At 48.1% G+C, this 14,876-nt stretch overlaps 2 protein-coding genes across 2 annotated transcripts in view; one reads left to right on the top strand and one right to left on the bottom strand.

Moving 5' to 3' along the window:
* Positions 1-8,011, top strand: part of HOMER3 (homer scaffold protein 3) — a 23,235-nt gene extending 15,224 nt beyond the window's left edge. The window contains exons 7-9 of the mRNA XM_063404832.1: positions 4,102-4,211; positions 6,574-6,654; positions 7,811-8,011. Coding sequence (XP_063260902.1) covers positions 4,102-4,211; positions 6,574-6,654; positions 7,811-7,999 — 380 coding nt within the window. The 3' untranslated portion in view covers positions 8,000-8,011. The remainder of the gene's footprint in view (positions 1-4,101; positions 4,212-6,573; positions 6,655-7,810) is intronic.
* Positions 8,012-8,044: 33 nt separating this feature from the next.
* On the bottom strand, positions 8,045-10,610 carry LOC134553628 (spidroin-1-like). Its single transcript, XM_063403541.1, has 3 exons — positions 9,126-10,610; positions 8,346-9,093; positions 8,045-8,163 (listed from the first exon to the last, which is right to left on the bottom strand). The coding sequence occupies exons 1-2, from the start codon at positions 9,586-9,588 to the stop codon at positions 8,639-8,641; spliced, it is 918 nt and encodes a 305-aa protein (XP_063259611.1). The 5' UTR covers positions 9,589-10,610; the 3' UTR covers positions 8,045-8,163; positions 8,346-8,638.
* Between the last annotated feature and the right edge of the window lie 4,266 nt (positions 10,611-14,876).

The following is a 14,876-nucleotide window of genomic DNA, read 5'->3' on the forward strand; positions in this document are numbered from 1 at the left end:
GGATTTGGGGGGAAAAATCCTGGATTTGGGGGGAAAAACCCGGATTTGGGGGGAAAAATCCTGGATTTGGGGGGAAAAAAACCCGGATTTGGGGGAAAAATCCTGGATTTGGGGGGAAAAATCCTGGATTTGGGGGGAAAAATCCTGGATTTGGGGGAAAAATCCTGGATTTAGGGGGAAAAATCCTGGATTTGGGGGGAAAAATCCTGGATTTGGGGGAAAAATCCTGGATTTGGGGGAAAAACCCGGATTTGGGGGAAAAATCCTGGATTTGGGGGGAAAAATCCTGGATTTGGGGGGAAAAAACCTGGATTTGGGGGGAAAAAACACAGATTTGGGGGGAAAAATCCTGGATTTGGGGGAAAAATCCTGGATTTGGGGGAAAAAATCCTGGATTTGGGGGGGAAAAACCCTGGATTTGGGGGGAAAAATCCTGGATTTGGGGGGAAAAATCCTGGATTTGGGGGGAAAAATCCTGGATTTGGGGGGAAAGTCCTGGATTTGGGGGGAAAAATCCTGGATTTGGGGGGAAAAAACCCGGATTTGGGGGGAAAAATCCTGGATTTGGGGGGAAAAAAACCTGGATTTGGGGGGAAAAAACCCGGATTTTTGGGGAAAAAACCCACCCCAGCCGCGCTCTGGTCTCGTTTTTCCCAACAAATCCAGAAAATCTGGGGTGATGCATGAGCCTGGTGTGCAGGGAAGTGAGGAAATGCAGGGCTGGGGAGGTGCTGAGAGGGGAAAGGGAGGGAAAAGAAGTGCAAAGTCTTGGAATTTTCCCTTCCTGAGATTCCTGGGAGGAAACAAAAGTGCAAAGTTGTGGAATTTTCCCTTCCTGAGATTTCTGGAGGGAACAGAAGTGCAAAGCTCCAGAGCCAGGATCCGCTCTGGACAAGGTCCTGGGAGCTGTGATCCCTTCCTGGGCACTGGATGTGTTTGGATCCCGGCAGCTCCAGAGCCAGGATCTGCTCTGAGCAAGGTCCTGGTTGCTGGAGGCGTTTGGATCCTGCCCAGATCCCGGTGATCCCAACAGCTCCAGAGCCAGGATCCGCCCTGGATGAGTTCCTGGTCTCTGGAGGTGTTTGGATCCTGACCAGATCCCTGTGATCCCAACAGCTCCAGAGCCAGGATCCACCCTGGATGAGTTCCTGGTCTCTGGAGGTGTTTGGATCCTGACCAGATCCCGGTGATCCCGGCAGATCCAGAGTCAGGATCCACCCTGGATGAGTTCCTGGTCTCTGGAGGTGTTTGCAGAGCTCAGAGCAGCCCCAGCAGCAGCTGCTGCAGCTTTTCCTGCCTTTAAAAGCTTTCAGCTGTTAAAAATGAATCCTCATGAATAATCCAAACCACCGAGCTGAATTCTTTCAGGGTTTGCTTGGTAAACCCTTCCAGCTCGGCTGCGGAGCTGCAGCAGCTCCGGGGATTTTGGAAATCAAAATCCAGAGGTGTGAACGGAGCTGGATCTGCATTTCCAGGGATTTTGGAAATCAAAATCCAGAGGTGTGAACGGAGCTGGATCTGCATTTCCAGGGATTTTGGAAATCAGAATCCAGAGGTGTGAATGGAGCTGGATCTGCAGCAGCTCCAGGGATTTTGGAAATCAAAATCCAGAGGTGTGAACGGAGCTGGATCTGCAGCAGCTCCAGGGATTTTGGAAATCAAAATCCAGAGGTGTGAACGGAGCTGGATCTGCATTTCCAGGGATTTTGGAAATCAGAATCCAGAGGTGTGAACGGAGCTGGATCTGCATTTCCAGGGATTTTGGAAATCAGAATCCAGAGGTGTGAACGGAGCTGGATCTGCATTTCCAGGGATTTTGGAAATCAAAATCCAGAGGTGTGAACAGAGCTGGATCTGCATTTCCAGGGATTTTGGAAATTAAAATCCAGAGGTGTGAACGGAGCTGATCTGAATTTCCAGGGATTTTGGAAATCAGAGTCCAGAGGTGTGAACGGAGCTGGATCTGCATTTCCAGGGATTTTGGAAATCAGAATCCAGAGGTGTGAACGGAGCTGGATCTGCAGCAGCTCCAGGGATTTTGGAAATTAAAATCCAGAGGTGTGAACGGAGCTGGATCTGCAGCAGCTCCAGGGATTTTGGAAATCAAAATCCAGAGGTGTGAACGGAGCTGGATCTGCATTTCCAGGGATTTTGGAAATCAAAATCCAGAGGTGTGAACGGAGCTGGATCTGCATTTCCAGGGATTTTGGAAATTAAAATCCAGAGGTGTGAACGGAGCTGGATCTGCATTTCCAGGGATTTTGGAAATCAAAATCCAGAGGTGTGAACGGAGCTGGATCTGCATTTCCAGGGATTTTGGAAATCAGAATCCAGAGGTGTGAACGGAGCTGGATCTGCATTTCCAGGGATTTTGGAAATCAAAATCCAGAGGTGTGAACGGAGCTGGATCTGCATTTCCGGGGATTTTGGAAATTAAAATCCAGAGGTGTGAACGGAGCTGGATCTGCATTTCCAGGGATTTTGGAAATCAGAATCCAGAGGTGTGAACGGAGCTGGATCTGCATTTCCAGGGATTTTGGAAATCAAAATCCAGAGGTGTGAACAGAGCTGGATCTGCATTTCCAGGGATTTTGGAAATTAAAATCCAGAGGTGTGAACGGAGCTGATCTGAATTTCCAGGGATTTTGGAAATCAGAGTCCAGAGGTGTGAACGGAGCTGGATCTGCATTTCCAGGGATTTTGGAAATCAGAATCCAGAGGTGTGAACGGAGCTGGATCTGCAGCAGCTCCAGGGATTTTGGAAATTAAAATCCAGAGGTGTGAACGGAGCTGGATCTGCAGCAGCTCCAGGGATTTTGGAAATCAAAATCCAGAGGTGTGAACGGAGCTGGATCTGCATTTCCAGGGATTTTGGAAATCAAAATCCAGAGGTGTGAACGGAGCTGGATCTGCATTTCCAGGGATTTTGGAAATCAAAATCCAGAGGTGTGAACAGAGCTGGATCTGCATTTCCAGGGATTTTGGAAATCAAAATCCAGAGGTGTGAACGGAGCTGGATCTGCATTTCCAGGGATTTTGGAAATTAAAATCCAGAGGTGTGAACGGAGCTGGATCTGCATTTCCAGGGATTTTGGAAATCAAAATCCAGAGGTGTGAACGGAGCTGGATCTGCATTTCCAGGGATTTTGGAAATCAGAATCCAGAGGTGTGAACGGAGCTGGATCTGCATTTCCAGGGATTTTGGAAATCAAAATCCAGAGGTGTGAACGGAGCTGGATCTGCATTTCCGGGGATTTTGGAAATTAAAATCCAGAGGTGTGAACGGAGCTGGATCTGCATTTCCAGGGATTTTGGAAATCAGAATCCAGAGGTGTGAACGGAGCTGGATCTGCAGCAGCTCCAGGGATTTTGGAAATTAAAATCCAGAGGTGTGAACAGAGCTGGATCTGCAGCAGCTCCAGGGATTTTGGAAATCAGAATCCAGAGGTGTGAACGGAGCTGGATCTGCATTTCCAGGGATTTTGGAAATCAGAATCCAGAGGTGTGAACGGAGCTGGATCTGCAGCAGCTCCAGGGATTTTGGAAATTAAAATCCAGAGGTGTGAACAGAGCTGGATCTGCAGCAGCTCCAGGGATTTTGGAAATCAGAATCCAGAGGTGTGAACGGAGCTGGATCTGCATTTCCAGGGATTTTGGAAATCAAAATCCAGAGGTGTGAACGGAGCTGGATCTGCATTTCCAGGGATTTTGGAAATTAAAATCCAGAGGTGTGAACGGAGCTGGATCTGCATTTCCAGGGATTTTGGAAATCAAATCCAGAGGTGTGAGCGGAGCTGGATCTGCATTTCCAGGGATTTTGGAAATTAAAATCCAGAGGTGTGAACAGAGCTGGATCTCGGGTGTTTGGTGTCAGCCCCTTCAGCTGTGCTGGAAGTGCAAAACTCACGGAGAAAGGACAGACAGAGCCTCCAAAGTGGTTTTTATTTTTAGCCACAAAGCGTTTCTGGGCGTGATCCAGGCAGAGCAGGAGGGATTTTTTATTTTGTTTTTAATTCCAGCCCCAGTTTGGGTGGGTTTGGGGGTGCAGAGAGGGGCAGGGGGCCAGGCAGGGCTGAGGGGACGGGTCCTGTGTCCCGGCAGGTGCAGAGCTGGAGGCGCAGGGCACCCACGACTCCTCCAGCGAGAACAACAAGGAGGAGCTGAGCCAGACCCTGGAGGAGCTGGAGCTGCTGATCAAGGCCAAGGATGAGGTGAGACACCGAGAAAACCCCCCCAAATCAGCCCCAGAGCGTTTGGAAAGTTTGGGAAGTTCCCCGCGTTCCAGGGAAAAGCCAGAGCCCCCCTTGGGTCAGGAATGAGGGTCCCCAAAAAATCCAAATTAAATTCTAGCAGCAGTTTTTAATCGAGATTAATATAATCGTATTGAGATTAATATAATCGTATTGAGATGAATATAATCGTATTGAGATTAATATAATTGTATTGAGAGGAATATAATCATACTGAGATTCAATATAATTGTATTGAGATGAATATAATTGTATTGAGATAAATATAATTGTATTGAGATTAATATAATCATATTGAGATTAATATAATTGTATCGAGATTAATATAATTGTATTGAGATAAATATAATTGTATTGAGATGAATATAATCATATCGAGATTAATATAATCGTATTGAGATTAATATAATTGTATTGAGATTAATATAATCATACTGAGATTAATATAATCATATTGAGATGAATATAATCATATCGAGATTAATATAATTGTATTGAGATTAATATAATTGTATTGAGAGGAATATAATCATATTGAGATGAATATAATCGTATTGAGATGAATATAATTGTATTGAGATGAATATAATTGTATTGAGATGAATATAATCATATCGAGATTAATATAATTGTATTGAGATGAATATAATCATATTGAGATTAATATAATCATATCGAGATTAATATAATTGTATCGAGATGAATATAATCATATTGAGATTAATATAATTGTATCGAGATGAATATAATTGTATTGAGATAAATATAATTGTATTGAGATGAATATAATCATATCAAGATTAATATAATCGTATCGAGATTAATATAATCATATTGAGATTAATATAATTGTATTGAGATGAATATAATCATATCGAGATTAATATAATCATATTGAGAATAATATAATTGTATTGAGATTAATATAATCATATTGAGAGGAATATAATCGTATTGAGATTAATATAATCATATTGAGATTAATATAATTGTATTGAGATTAATATAATCATATTCAGATTAATTTAATCGTATTGAGATGAACACAAGCATATCGAGGTAAACACATACAAGGTAAGATTTGGCAGTGGTTAATTAAGTCTGATTAAGGTTCTGATTAAGGCACAGGCAAAACCCATCGGGGTACGGGGTGGGACCATTTCCCTCCTCACAAATGGGGCAAAACAATCCAATTTTGGGTTTATATACCGGGGTTAATGCACATGGGCACAACCACACTTTACGTGGGGTTTAGAGCAATGCACTAATGCAGCATTTAAAAATGGAAAAGGTGAAATCTTAAACATCAACAGCAGCACAGGATTTGAAAAATAGGAAAGGTAAAATCTTAAACATCAACAGCAGTACAGGATTTGAAAAATGAAAAACGCAAAATCTTAAACATCAACAGCAGCACAGGATTTGAAAAATGGAAATGGTAAAATCTTAAAGTATCAACAGTAGTACAGGATTTGAAAAATAGGAAAGGTAAAATCTTAAACATCAACAGTAGTACAGGATTTGAAAAATAGAAAAGGCAAAATCTTAAAGTATCAACAGCAGTACAGGATTTGAGAAATGGAAAAGGCAAAATCTTAAAGTATCAACAGCAGTACAGGATTTGAAAAATGGAAAAGGTAAAATCTTAAACATCAACAGCAGCACAGGATTTGAAAAATGGAATAGTAAAATCTTAAAGTATCAACAGTAGTACAGGATTTGAAAAATAGGAAAGGTAAAATCTTAAACATCAACAGCAGCACAGGATTTGAAAAATGGAAATGGTAAAATCTTAAACATCAACAGTAGTACAGGATTTGAAAAATGGAAAAGGTGAAATCCTAAAACATCAACAGTAGTACAGGATTTGAAAAATGGAAAAGGTGAAATCCTAAAACATCAACAGCAGCACAGAATTTGGAGAATAGGAAAGGTAAAATCTTAAGGAACCACCAGCAGGAGATGGATTTGAAAAATGGAAAAGGTGAAATCCTAAAGCATCAACAGCAGCACAGGATTTGGAGAATGGAAAAGGTAAAATCTTAAACATCAACAGCAGTACAGGATTGAAAAATAGAAAAGGTAAAATCTTAAGGAGCCACCATCAGCACAGGATTTGAAAAATGGAAAAGCCAAAATCTTAAGAAACCACCAGCAGGAGATGGATTTGAAAAATAGGAAAGTACAGGAGTGGAGAAATGGAAAAGGTAAAATCTGAAGGCAGCACCAGCAGGATTGGGAAGTACAGGATTGGGAAAATGGAAAAGTACAGGATTGGGAAAATGGAAAAGGCAGAATGTGAAGGCCTCTCCCTCTGCCCCAGGAGATCCAGGTGCTGAAGAGCCAGAGGTGCGGGCGCTGGGAGGCTGAGGGCGAGCGCGAGGAGACGCTGCAGAAGCTGCAGGTAAAGGGGACACCTGGGGACACCTGGGGACACCTGGGGATAGCTGGGGACACCTGGGGATAGCTGGGGACACCTGGGGATAGCTGGGGACACCTGGGGGATACCTGGGGATAGCTGGGGACACCTGGGGGATACCTGGGGATACCTCGGGGACACCTGGGGACACCTGGGGACACCTCGGGGACACCTGGGGGATACCTTGGGGATACCTGGGGACACCTGGGGACACCTCGGGGACACCTGGGGACACCTGGGGATAGCTGGGGACACCTGGGGGACACCTCAGGGACACCTCGGGGACACATGGGGACACCTTGGGGACCCTCAGCGCCCACGTCACCCCCAGCTGCTGCTCGGAATGGCAGGGAGGGAATGGCAGAGGGAATGCCAGGGGGAATGGCAGGGAGGGAATGGCAGAGAGGGAATGGCAGAGAGGGAATGGCAGAGGGGGATGGCAGAGGGGGATGGCAGAGGGGGAATGCCAGGGGGGAATGGCAGAGGGGGATGGCAGAGAGGGAATGCCAGGGGGAATGGCAGAGGGGAATGGCAGAGGGGGATGGCAGGGAGGGAATGGCAGAGGGGAATGGCAGAGGGGGATGGCAGGGAGGGAATGCCAGGGGGAATGGCAGAGGGAATGGCAGAGGGGGATGGCAGAGGGGGAATGCTGCCCCTCTGGGGGCTGGGGGCAGCTCTGGAGCCCCACACGGGGTTCCATGGCAGGAGCAGCTCCAGCAGATCCCACCAGCCTGGAGAGGCTCCAGATCCAATCCCACCATCCTGGAGAGGATGGAGCAGCTCCAAAACCAATTCCACTGGGATGGAGAGGACCCAGAGCTGCTCCAGAGCCAGTCACACCAGGCTGGAGAGGATCCAGATCCAATCCCAGCAATCTGGGGAGGCTCCAGATCCAATCCCCCTGGGCTGGGGAAGCTCCAGATCCAATCCCCCGGGCTGGAGAGGATCCAGATCCAATCCCAGCAATCTGGAGAGGATCCAGATCCAATCCCCCCGGGCTGGGGAGGATCCCTGGGCACAGCTGCAGCCCCACGCCCTCCCAGCGCGGGCAGGGCTGGGGACAGAGCTGGCACTGGGTGACCAGGGTGACCCTGGGGTGGCTGTCCGGGGGTCACAGCAGCGTGTCCGTGTGTCCGTGCAGGAGCTGGAGGCGCGGAACGCCGAGCTGGAGCAGCGGCTGCGCCTGGCCGAGCAGAGCCTGGCCGAGAGCCTGGCCGAGAGGGAGAGGCTGCACGGGGAGCTCAGCAGGGCGGCCGAGCTCATGGACGTGAAGATCTTCGAGCTGGGAGAGCTCAGGCAGGGCCTGGCCAAGCTGGTGGAGAGCAACTGAGGCACGGCGGGGCGGAGGAGCCGCGGCAGCCCCGGCAGGGCCCGGCAGGGCAGGGTCAGCAGCTGCCCGGGCAGGGGGGCACCAGAGCGGCCACTCCTGCCCAGAGAGCCCCCAGGGCAGGGGGCAGAGGAGCTGAGCTCCTGAACCCTCCCCAGGGAGAGAACCTGAGCTCCTGAACCCTCTCCAGGGAGCACCTGAGCCCCCAAACCCTCTTCAGGGAGAGCACCTGAACCCTCAAATCCTCTCCAGGGACTTCCTGAACCCCTAAACCCTCTCCAAGGAGAGCACCTGAGCCCCCATATCCTCCCCAGGGAGCTCCTAAAACCCCAAATCCTCTCCAGAGCACCTGAGCTCCTGAACCCTCTCCAGGGAGAGAACCTGAACCCCTAAATCCTCTCCAGGAAGCTCCTGAACCCCTAAATCCCCTCCAAGGAGCACCTGAGCTGCCAAATCCTCTCCAGGGAGAGAACCTGAGCTCCTGAACCCCCAAACCCTGTCCAGGGAGCTCCTGAACCTTCAAAACCTCTCCAGGGAGAGAACCTGAGCCCTCAAAACCTCTTCAAGAGCACTTGAGCTCCCAAATCCTGTCCAGGGAGAGAACCTGAGCTCCCAAATCCACTCCAGGGAGCTTCTGAACCCCTAAATCCTCTCCAAGGAGCACCTGAGCTCCCAGACCCTCTCCAGGGAGCACCTGAGCCCCCAAACCCTCTTCAGGGAGAGCACCTGAACCCTCAAATCCTCTCCAGGGACTTCCTGAACCCCTAAATCCTCTCCAGGGAGAGCACCCGAGCTCCCAAACCCTCTCCAAGGAGAGCACCTGAGCCCCCATATCCTCCCCAGGGAGCTCCTAAAACCCCAAATCCTCTCCAGAGCACCTGAGCTCCCAAACCCTCTCCAGGGAGAGCACCTGAACCCCCAGACCCTCTCCAGGGAGAGCACCTGAACCCCCAGACCCTCTCCAGGGAGAGAACCTAAGCCCCCAAATCCTCTCCAGGAAGCTCCTGAACCCCTAAATCCTCTGCAGCGAGCTCCTGAGCCCCCAAACCCTGTCCAGGGAGAGCACCTGAACCCCAAATCCTCTTCAGGGAGAGCACCTGAGCCCCCAAACCCTGTCCAGGGAGAGCACCTGAACCCCAAATCCTCTTCAGGGAGAGCACCTGAGCCCCCAAACCCTGTCCAGGGAGAGCACCTGAGCCCCCAAATCCTCTCCAGGGAACTCCTGAACCCCCAAACCCCCACCAGGGAGCTCCTGCAGTCCCAGCCTCACCTCTGGCCCCTGCCCTGGCCGTGGCACAGCCTGGAGGTGCCAGCCCTGCCACCTCCCTGCCACCTCCCTGCCACCTCCCTGCCACCTCCCTGCCACCTCCCTGCCACACTGTGTCCCCGAGGTTTTTACATTTTCTAAGGGCGAGGCTGCCTCGGTCAGGGGTTTTTGGGTTTTGTTTTTTCTGTCGCTTTTTTAGGAAACCATTTGCCTTTTGCAGATCAGCTGCCTGAGGAGGAGGAGTTGGGCACAGCCAGGACAATTCCTCCTTTTCCTCTTCCCCTGAACTGCGTTTGCAGCAGGATCCAGGCACTGGCAGGAGCATCCCGAGGTCACAGAGATGGGAACTCCCCTGACCCCATCAGGGTTTTTTTTTTTTTGCTCCTCCAGAGGAAGAAGAAATTCCCTGACCCCATCAGGGTTTTGGGGTTTTTTTGCTCCTCCAGAGGAAGAAGAAATTCCCTGACCCCATCAGGGGTTTTTTTGTTCCTCCAGAGGAAGAAGAAATTCCCTGACCCCATCAGGGTTTTTTTTTTGCTCCTCCAGAGGAAGAAGAAATTCCCTGGCCCCATCAGGGGTTTTTTTTTGCTCCTCCAGAGGAAGAAGAAATTCCCTGACCCCATCAGGGTTTTGGGGTTTTTTTGCTCCTCCAGAGGAAGAAGAAATACCCTGACCCCATCAGGGTTTGGTTTTTTGCTCCTCCAGAGGAAGAAGAAATACCCTGACCCCATCAGGGTTTGTTTTTTTGTTCCTCCAGAGGAAGAAGAAATTCCCTGACCCCATCAGGGTTTGTTTTTTTGTTCCTCCAGAGGAAGAAAAATTCAGGTTTTTAAAGCCTGGATGGGTTGAACACGGCAGGGTTTGATGACAACTGAAAATTTTGGAGCTGGGCAGAGCAGAGGGTTGGATGAGAGGTGAAAATTTTGGAGCTGGGCAGGCTGGGGAGGGTGAATTTGGGAACTGGGACATCCCCTCAGGGCTGGCGTCTCTCCTGGCCCCTGAGGGCTGCGGTTAATTGAAATTAAATGGAGCAAATCGCAGCTGCTCTTGGGTTTTTTGCTAATTTTTAAATTCCACCATCACCTTTTTATATGGGGAAGCAGCCCCAGGGGTGTCCTGCTCCTGTGACGGGGACAGGACCCAGCTGGGTTCAAGGAGAGCAGGAGGAGCTGGGAATGTGCTGGGGGTGATGCTTGGGAGGGCTGAGCTGGAGAATAAAACAGATTTATTGAAATTTAGGGCACACCTTGGGCAGGACAGGGCCTGGGCAGGGCTGCACCCAAGGCGGAATAAAAATGGGCACAGAATGGGCACAAAATGGTCAAAAAATGGGCACAGAATGGGCACAGAATGATCACAAAATGGGCACAAAATGGGCACAAAATGGGCACAGAATGGGCACAAAATGGGCACAGAATGGACACAGAATGATCACAAAATGGTCACAAAATGGGCACAGAATGGGCACAGAATGGGCACAGAATGGACACAGAATGATCACAAAATGGGCACAGAATGGACACAGAATGATCACAAAATGGGCATAAAATGATCACAAAATGGGCACAGAATGGGCACAGAATGATCACAAAATGGGCATAAAATGATCACAAAATGGGCACAGAATGGGCACAGAATGATCACAAAATGGGCATAAAATGATCACAAAATGGTCACAAAATGGGCACAGAATGGGCACAAAATGGGCACAGAATGGACACAAAAATGGTCACAGAATGGACACAAAATGGGCACAGAATGGGCACAGAATGGACACAAAATGGGCACAGAATGGACACAAAATGATCACAAAATGGGCATAAAATGATCACAAAATGGGCACAGAATGGTCACAATATGATCACAAAATTGGCACAAAATGGTCACAAAATGGGCATAAAATGGTCACAGAATGGTCACAAGATGGACCCAAAATGGTCAAAAACTGGTCAAAAATTGGTCACAAAATGGTCAAAAAAAGGTCACAAAATGGACCCAAAATGGTCAAAAAATGGTCACAGAATGGACCCCAAACGGTTCCAAAATGGACACAAAATGGTCAAAAAAAGGTCACAAAATGGATGACAGCTCACGAGGCCTCACACTTTTATAAATTTTGGTCCATTTGCATTTTGGGGTTGAATTGTCCAATTCCAGCTCCAGGTTGTGAGGTCCCATCCTTCTTGTTCTCCTTTAGTTGGGAATTCCCAGAGCTGCAGCTCTTCTGGGAAGAAGAAAAGCTGCGGAAAAAACTGGAAAATAATAAAAAAAAAAAGCTGGGGAAAAAAAGCTGGGGAATAAAAAAGCTGGGGGAAAAAAATGGGAAAAAAAAGCTGGGGAAAAAAAAAGTTGGGAAAAAAAGAAAGCTGGGGAAAAAAAAAGCTGGGGAAAGAAAGAGCTGGGGAAAAAAAAGGGAAAAAAATGGGAAAAAAATGGGAAAAAATGGGAAAAAAATGGGAAAAAAGGGAAAAAAATGGGAAAAAAATGGGAAAAAAAGGGAAAAAAATGGGAAAAAAGAAAAGGGAAAAAAAAAAAGGGGAAAAAAGATGGGAAAAAAAAAAGGAAAAATCTCGTTGTGCTCTCCCCCAGCTGAGGCGGAGCTGGGATGGATCCTTCAGTCCTGGCAGCAGAATCCCAGCTCTGCTCCTGCTCCGTGCCTGCCACACCTGCCTGAGTCACCTCTCCCAGGGCACGGAGCCACTGCTGGGAGCTGAAGAAAGTTCTGGAAGCGGAATTTTGGGAAGTAAACACGGCCCTGCTGAGGGCCCTGTGATGGATGGGCCTGGGGGGCCCTGCTCAGCCTTCCCTTTAATGAAATCCCATTTATCACCCGCTCTTCCCACAAATAAAATCCCATTTATCACCCGCTCTTCCCACAAATAAAATCCCATTTATCACCGGCTCTTCCCACAAATAAAATCCCATTTATCACCAGCTCTTCCCACAAATAAAATTCCATTTATCACCCGCTCTTCCCACAAATATCCTCGGCCAGGAGAAAACCTCAGTGGAGCTGCTCCAGCAGCACCAATTTGTCCAATTCCAGCAGCACCAATTTCTCCAATTCCAGCAGCACCAATTTCTCCAATTCCAGCCATTTCCAGAGGGTTTTGGTCGCTCCCTCAGGGCAGCGGCGCCGACGCGGCCCCGCCAGGCCCTCATCCGGATTTATTCCGGATTTATTCCTCATTAATTCTGGATTTATTCCGGATTTATTCCGGATTTATTCTGGATTTATTCCTGATTTATTCCGGATTTATTCCTCATTAATTCTGGATTTATTCCGGATTTATTCCGGATTTATTCTGGATTTATTCCTGATGATTTATTCCTGATTAATTCCTGATTAATTCCTTATTAATTCCTGATTTATTCCTGATGATTTATTCCTGATTAATTCCTGATTAATTCCTTATTAATTCCTGATTTATTCCTGATTTATTCCTGATGATTAATTCCTGATTAATTCCTGATTTATTTCGTATTTATTCCTGATTTATTCCTGATTTATTCCTGATTTATTCCGGATTTATTCCGGATTTATTCCTGATTTATTCCTGATTTATTCCTGATTTATTCCTCATTAATTCCTGATTTATTCCTGATTTATTCCTGATTTATTCCTCATTAATTCCTGATTTATTCCTGATTTATTCTGGATTTATTCCTGATTTATTCCAGATTTATTCCTCATTAATTCCTGATTTATTCCGGATTTATTCCGGATTTATTCCTCATTTATTCCGGATTTATTCCGGATTTATTCCGGATTTATTCCTCATTAATTCTTGATTTATTCCTGATTTATTCTGGATTTATTCCTGATTTATTCCGGATTTATTCCGGATTTATTCCTCATTAATTCCTCATTAATTCCTGATTTATTCCGGATTTATTCCGGATTTATTCCGGATTTATTCCGGATTTATTCCGGATTTATTCCGGATTTATTCCGGATTAATTCCGGATTTATTCCTGATTTATTCCGGATTTATTCCGGATTTATTCCTCATTAATTCCTGATTTATTCCTGATTTATTCCTGATTTATTCCGGATTTATTCCGGATTTATTCCAGATTTATTCCGGATTTATTCCTCATTAATTCCTGATTTATTCCGGATTTATTCCAGATTTATTCCGGATTTATTCCGGATTTATTCCTGATGATTAATTCCTGATTAATTCCTTATTAATTCCTGATTTATTCCTGATTTATTCCTGATGATTAATTCCTGATTAATTCCTGATTAATTCCTGATTTATTCCTGATTTATTCCTGATTAATTCCTGATGATTTATTCCTGATTTATTCCTGATGATTTATTCCTGATTTATTCCTGATTTATTCCTGATGATTAATTCCTGATTAATTCCTGATTTATTCCTGATTTATTCCTGATTTTTGCTCCTTCCACGAGGGAAAATCTCGTGTTCCAAAGGTGACAAAGCTGCATTTTTGTGCAATTCCTGCCGGCAGCTCCATCCCGTGGCTGAGGGGCCTGGAGAGGCCTCGGGCCTGGCAAATGAGGAGTTGAATTATTCACAGCAAACGCAGCCAGAAGGGAATAAAAGGGAGAATGATTCACATGAGAGGGGGATGAGCAAAGGAAACGTCCTGGAGATCTCCCCGTGCACAGAGCGCTGGGCTGAGGGAAAATGAGGGGATGCAGCCCCAAGGAACGGCCCCGCTGCACAGCCAGCCCCAAAAATGGAATTTTAGTGGGAATGGGGATGGGAAATGCAAAGAAATGGCATTTCTGTCCTGTCCCCCTGGCACCGCCCTGTCCCTGTGGCACCATCCCTGTCCCCATGGCACCTCTGCTGTCCCCATGGCATCTCTGCTGTCCCCGTGGCACCGCCCTGTCCCCATGGCACCGTCCCTGTCCCCGTGGCACCATCCCTGTCCCCATGGCACCTCTGCTGTCCCCGTGGCACCATCCCTGTCCCCATGGCACCATCCCTGTCCCCATGGCATCATCCCTGTCCCCGTGGCATCATCCCTGTCCCCATGGCACCATCCCTGTCCCCATGGCATCATCCCTGTCCCCGTGGCATCATCCCTGTCCCTGTGGCACCATCCCTGTCCCTGTGGCACCATCCCTGTCCCCCTGGCACCCCCCTGTCCCTATGGCACCATCCCTGTCCCCGTGGCACCATCCCTGTCCCCATGGCACCTCTGCTGTCCCCATGGCACCTCCCTGTCCCCGTGGCACCATCCCTGTCCCCATGGCACCATCCCTGTCCCCATGGCACCATCCCTGTCCCCATGGCGCCATCTCTGTCCCCATGGCACCATCCCTGTCCCTGTGGCACCATCCCTGTCCCCATGGCACCTCCCTGTCCCTGTGGCACCATCCCTGTCCCTGTGGCACCATCCCTGTCCCTGTGGCACCATCCCTGTCCCCATGGCACCGCCCTGTCCCCATGGCACCATCCCTGTCCCCATGGCACCTCCCCTGTCCCCATGGCACCATCCCTGTCCCCCTGTCCCCCCCTGTCCCCCTGTCCCAGCCCCGCGCGGTGTCCGCAGCTCTCCCACTGCCCCCTGCCGGCAGCGCCCCGGCCCGGGAGGAAGGGCTGGGGAGGATGAGGAGGATGAGGAAGGTGAGGA

This window comes from Prinia subflava, chromosome 8 (genome assembly GCF_021018805.1).
Source record: "Prinia subflava isolate CZ2003 ecotype Zambia chromosome 8, Cam_Psub_1.2, whole genome shotgun sequence".
NCBI classification, from domain to species: Eukaryota; Metazoa; Chordata; class Aves; order Passeriformes; family Cisticolidae; genus Prinia; species Prinia subflava.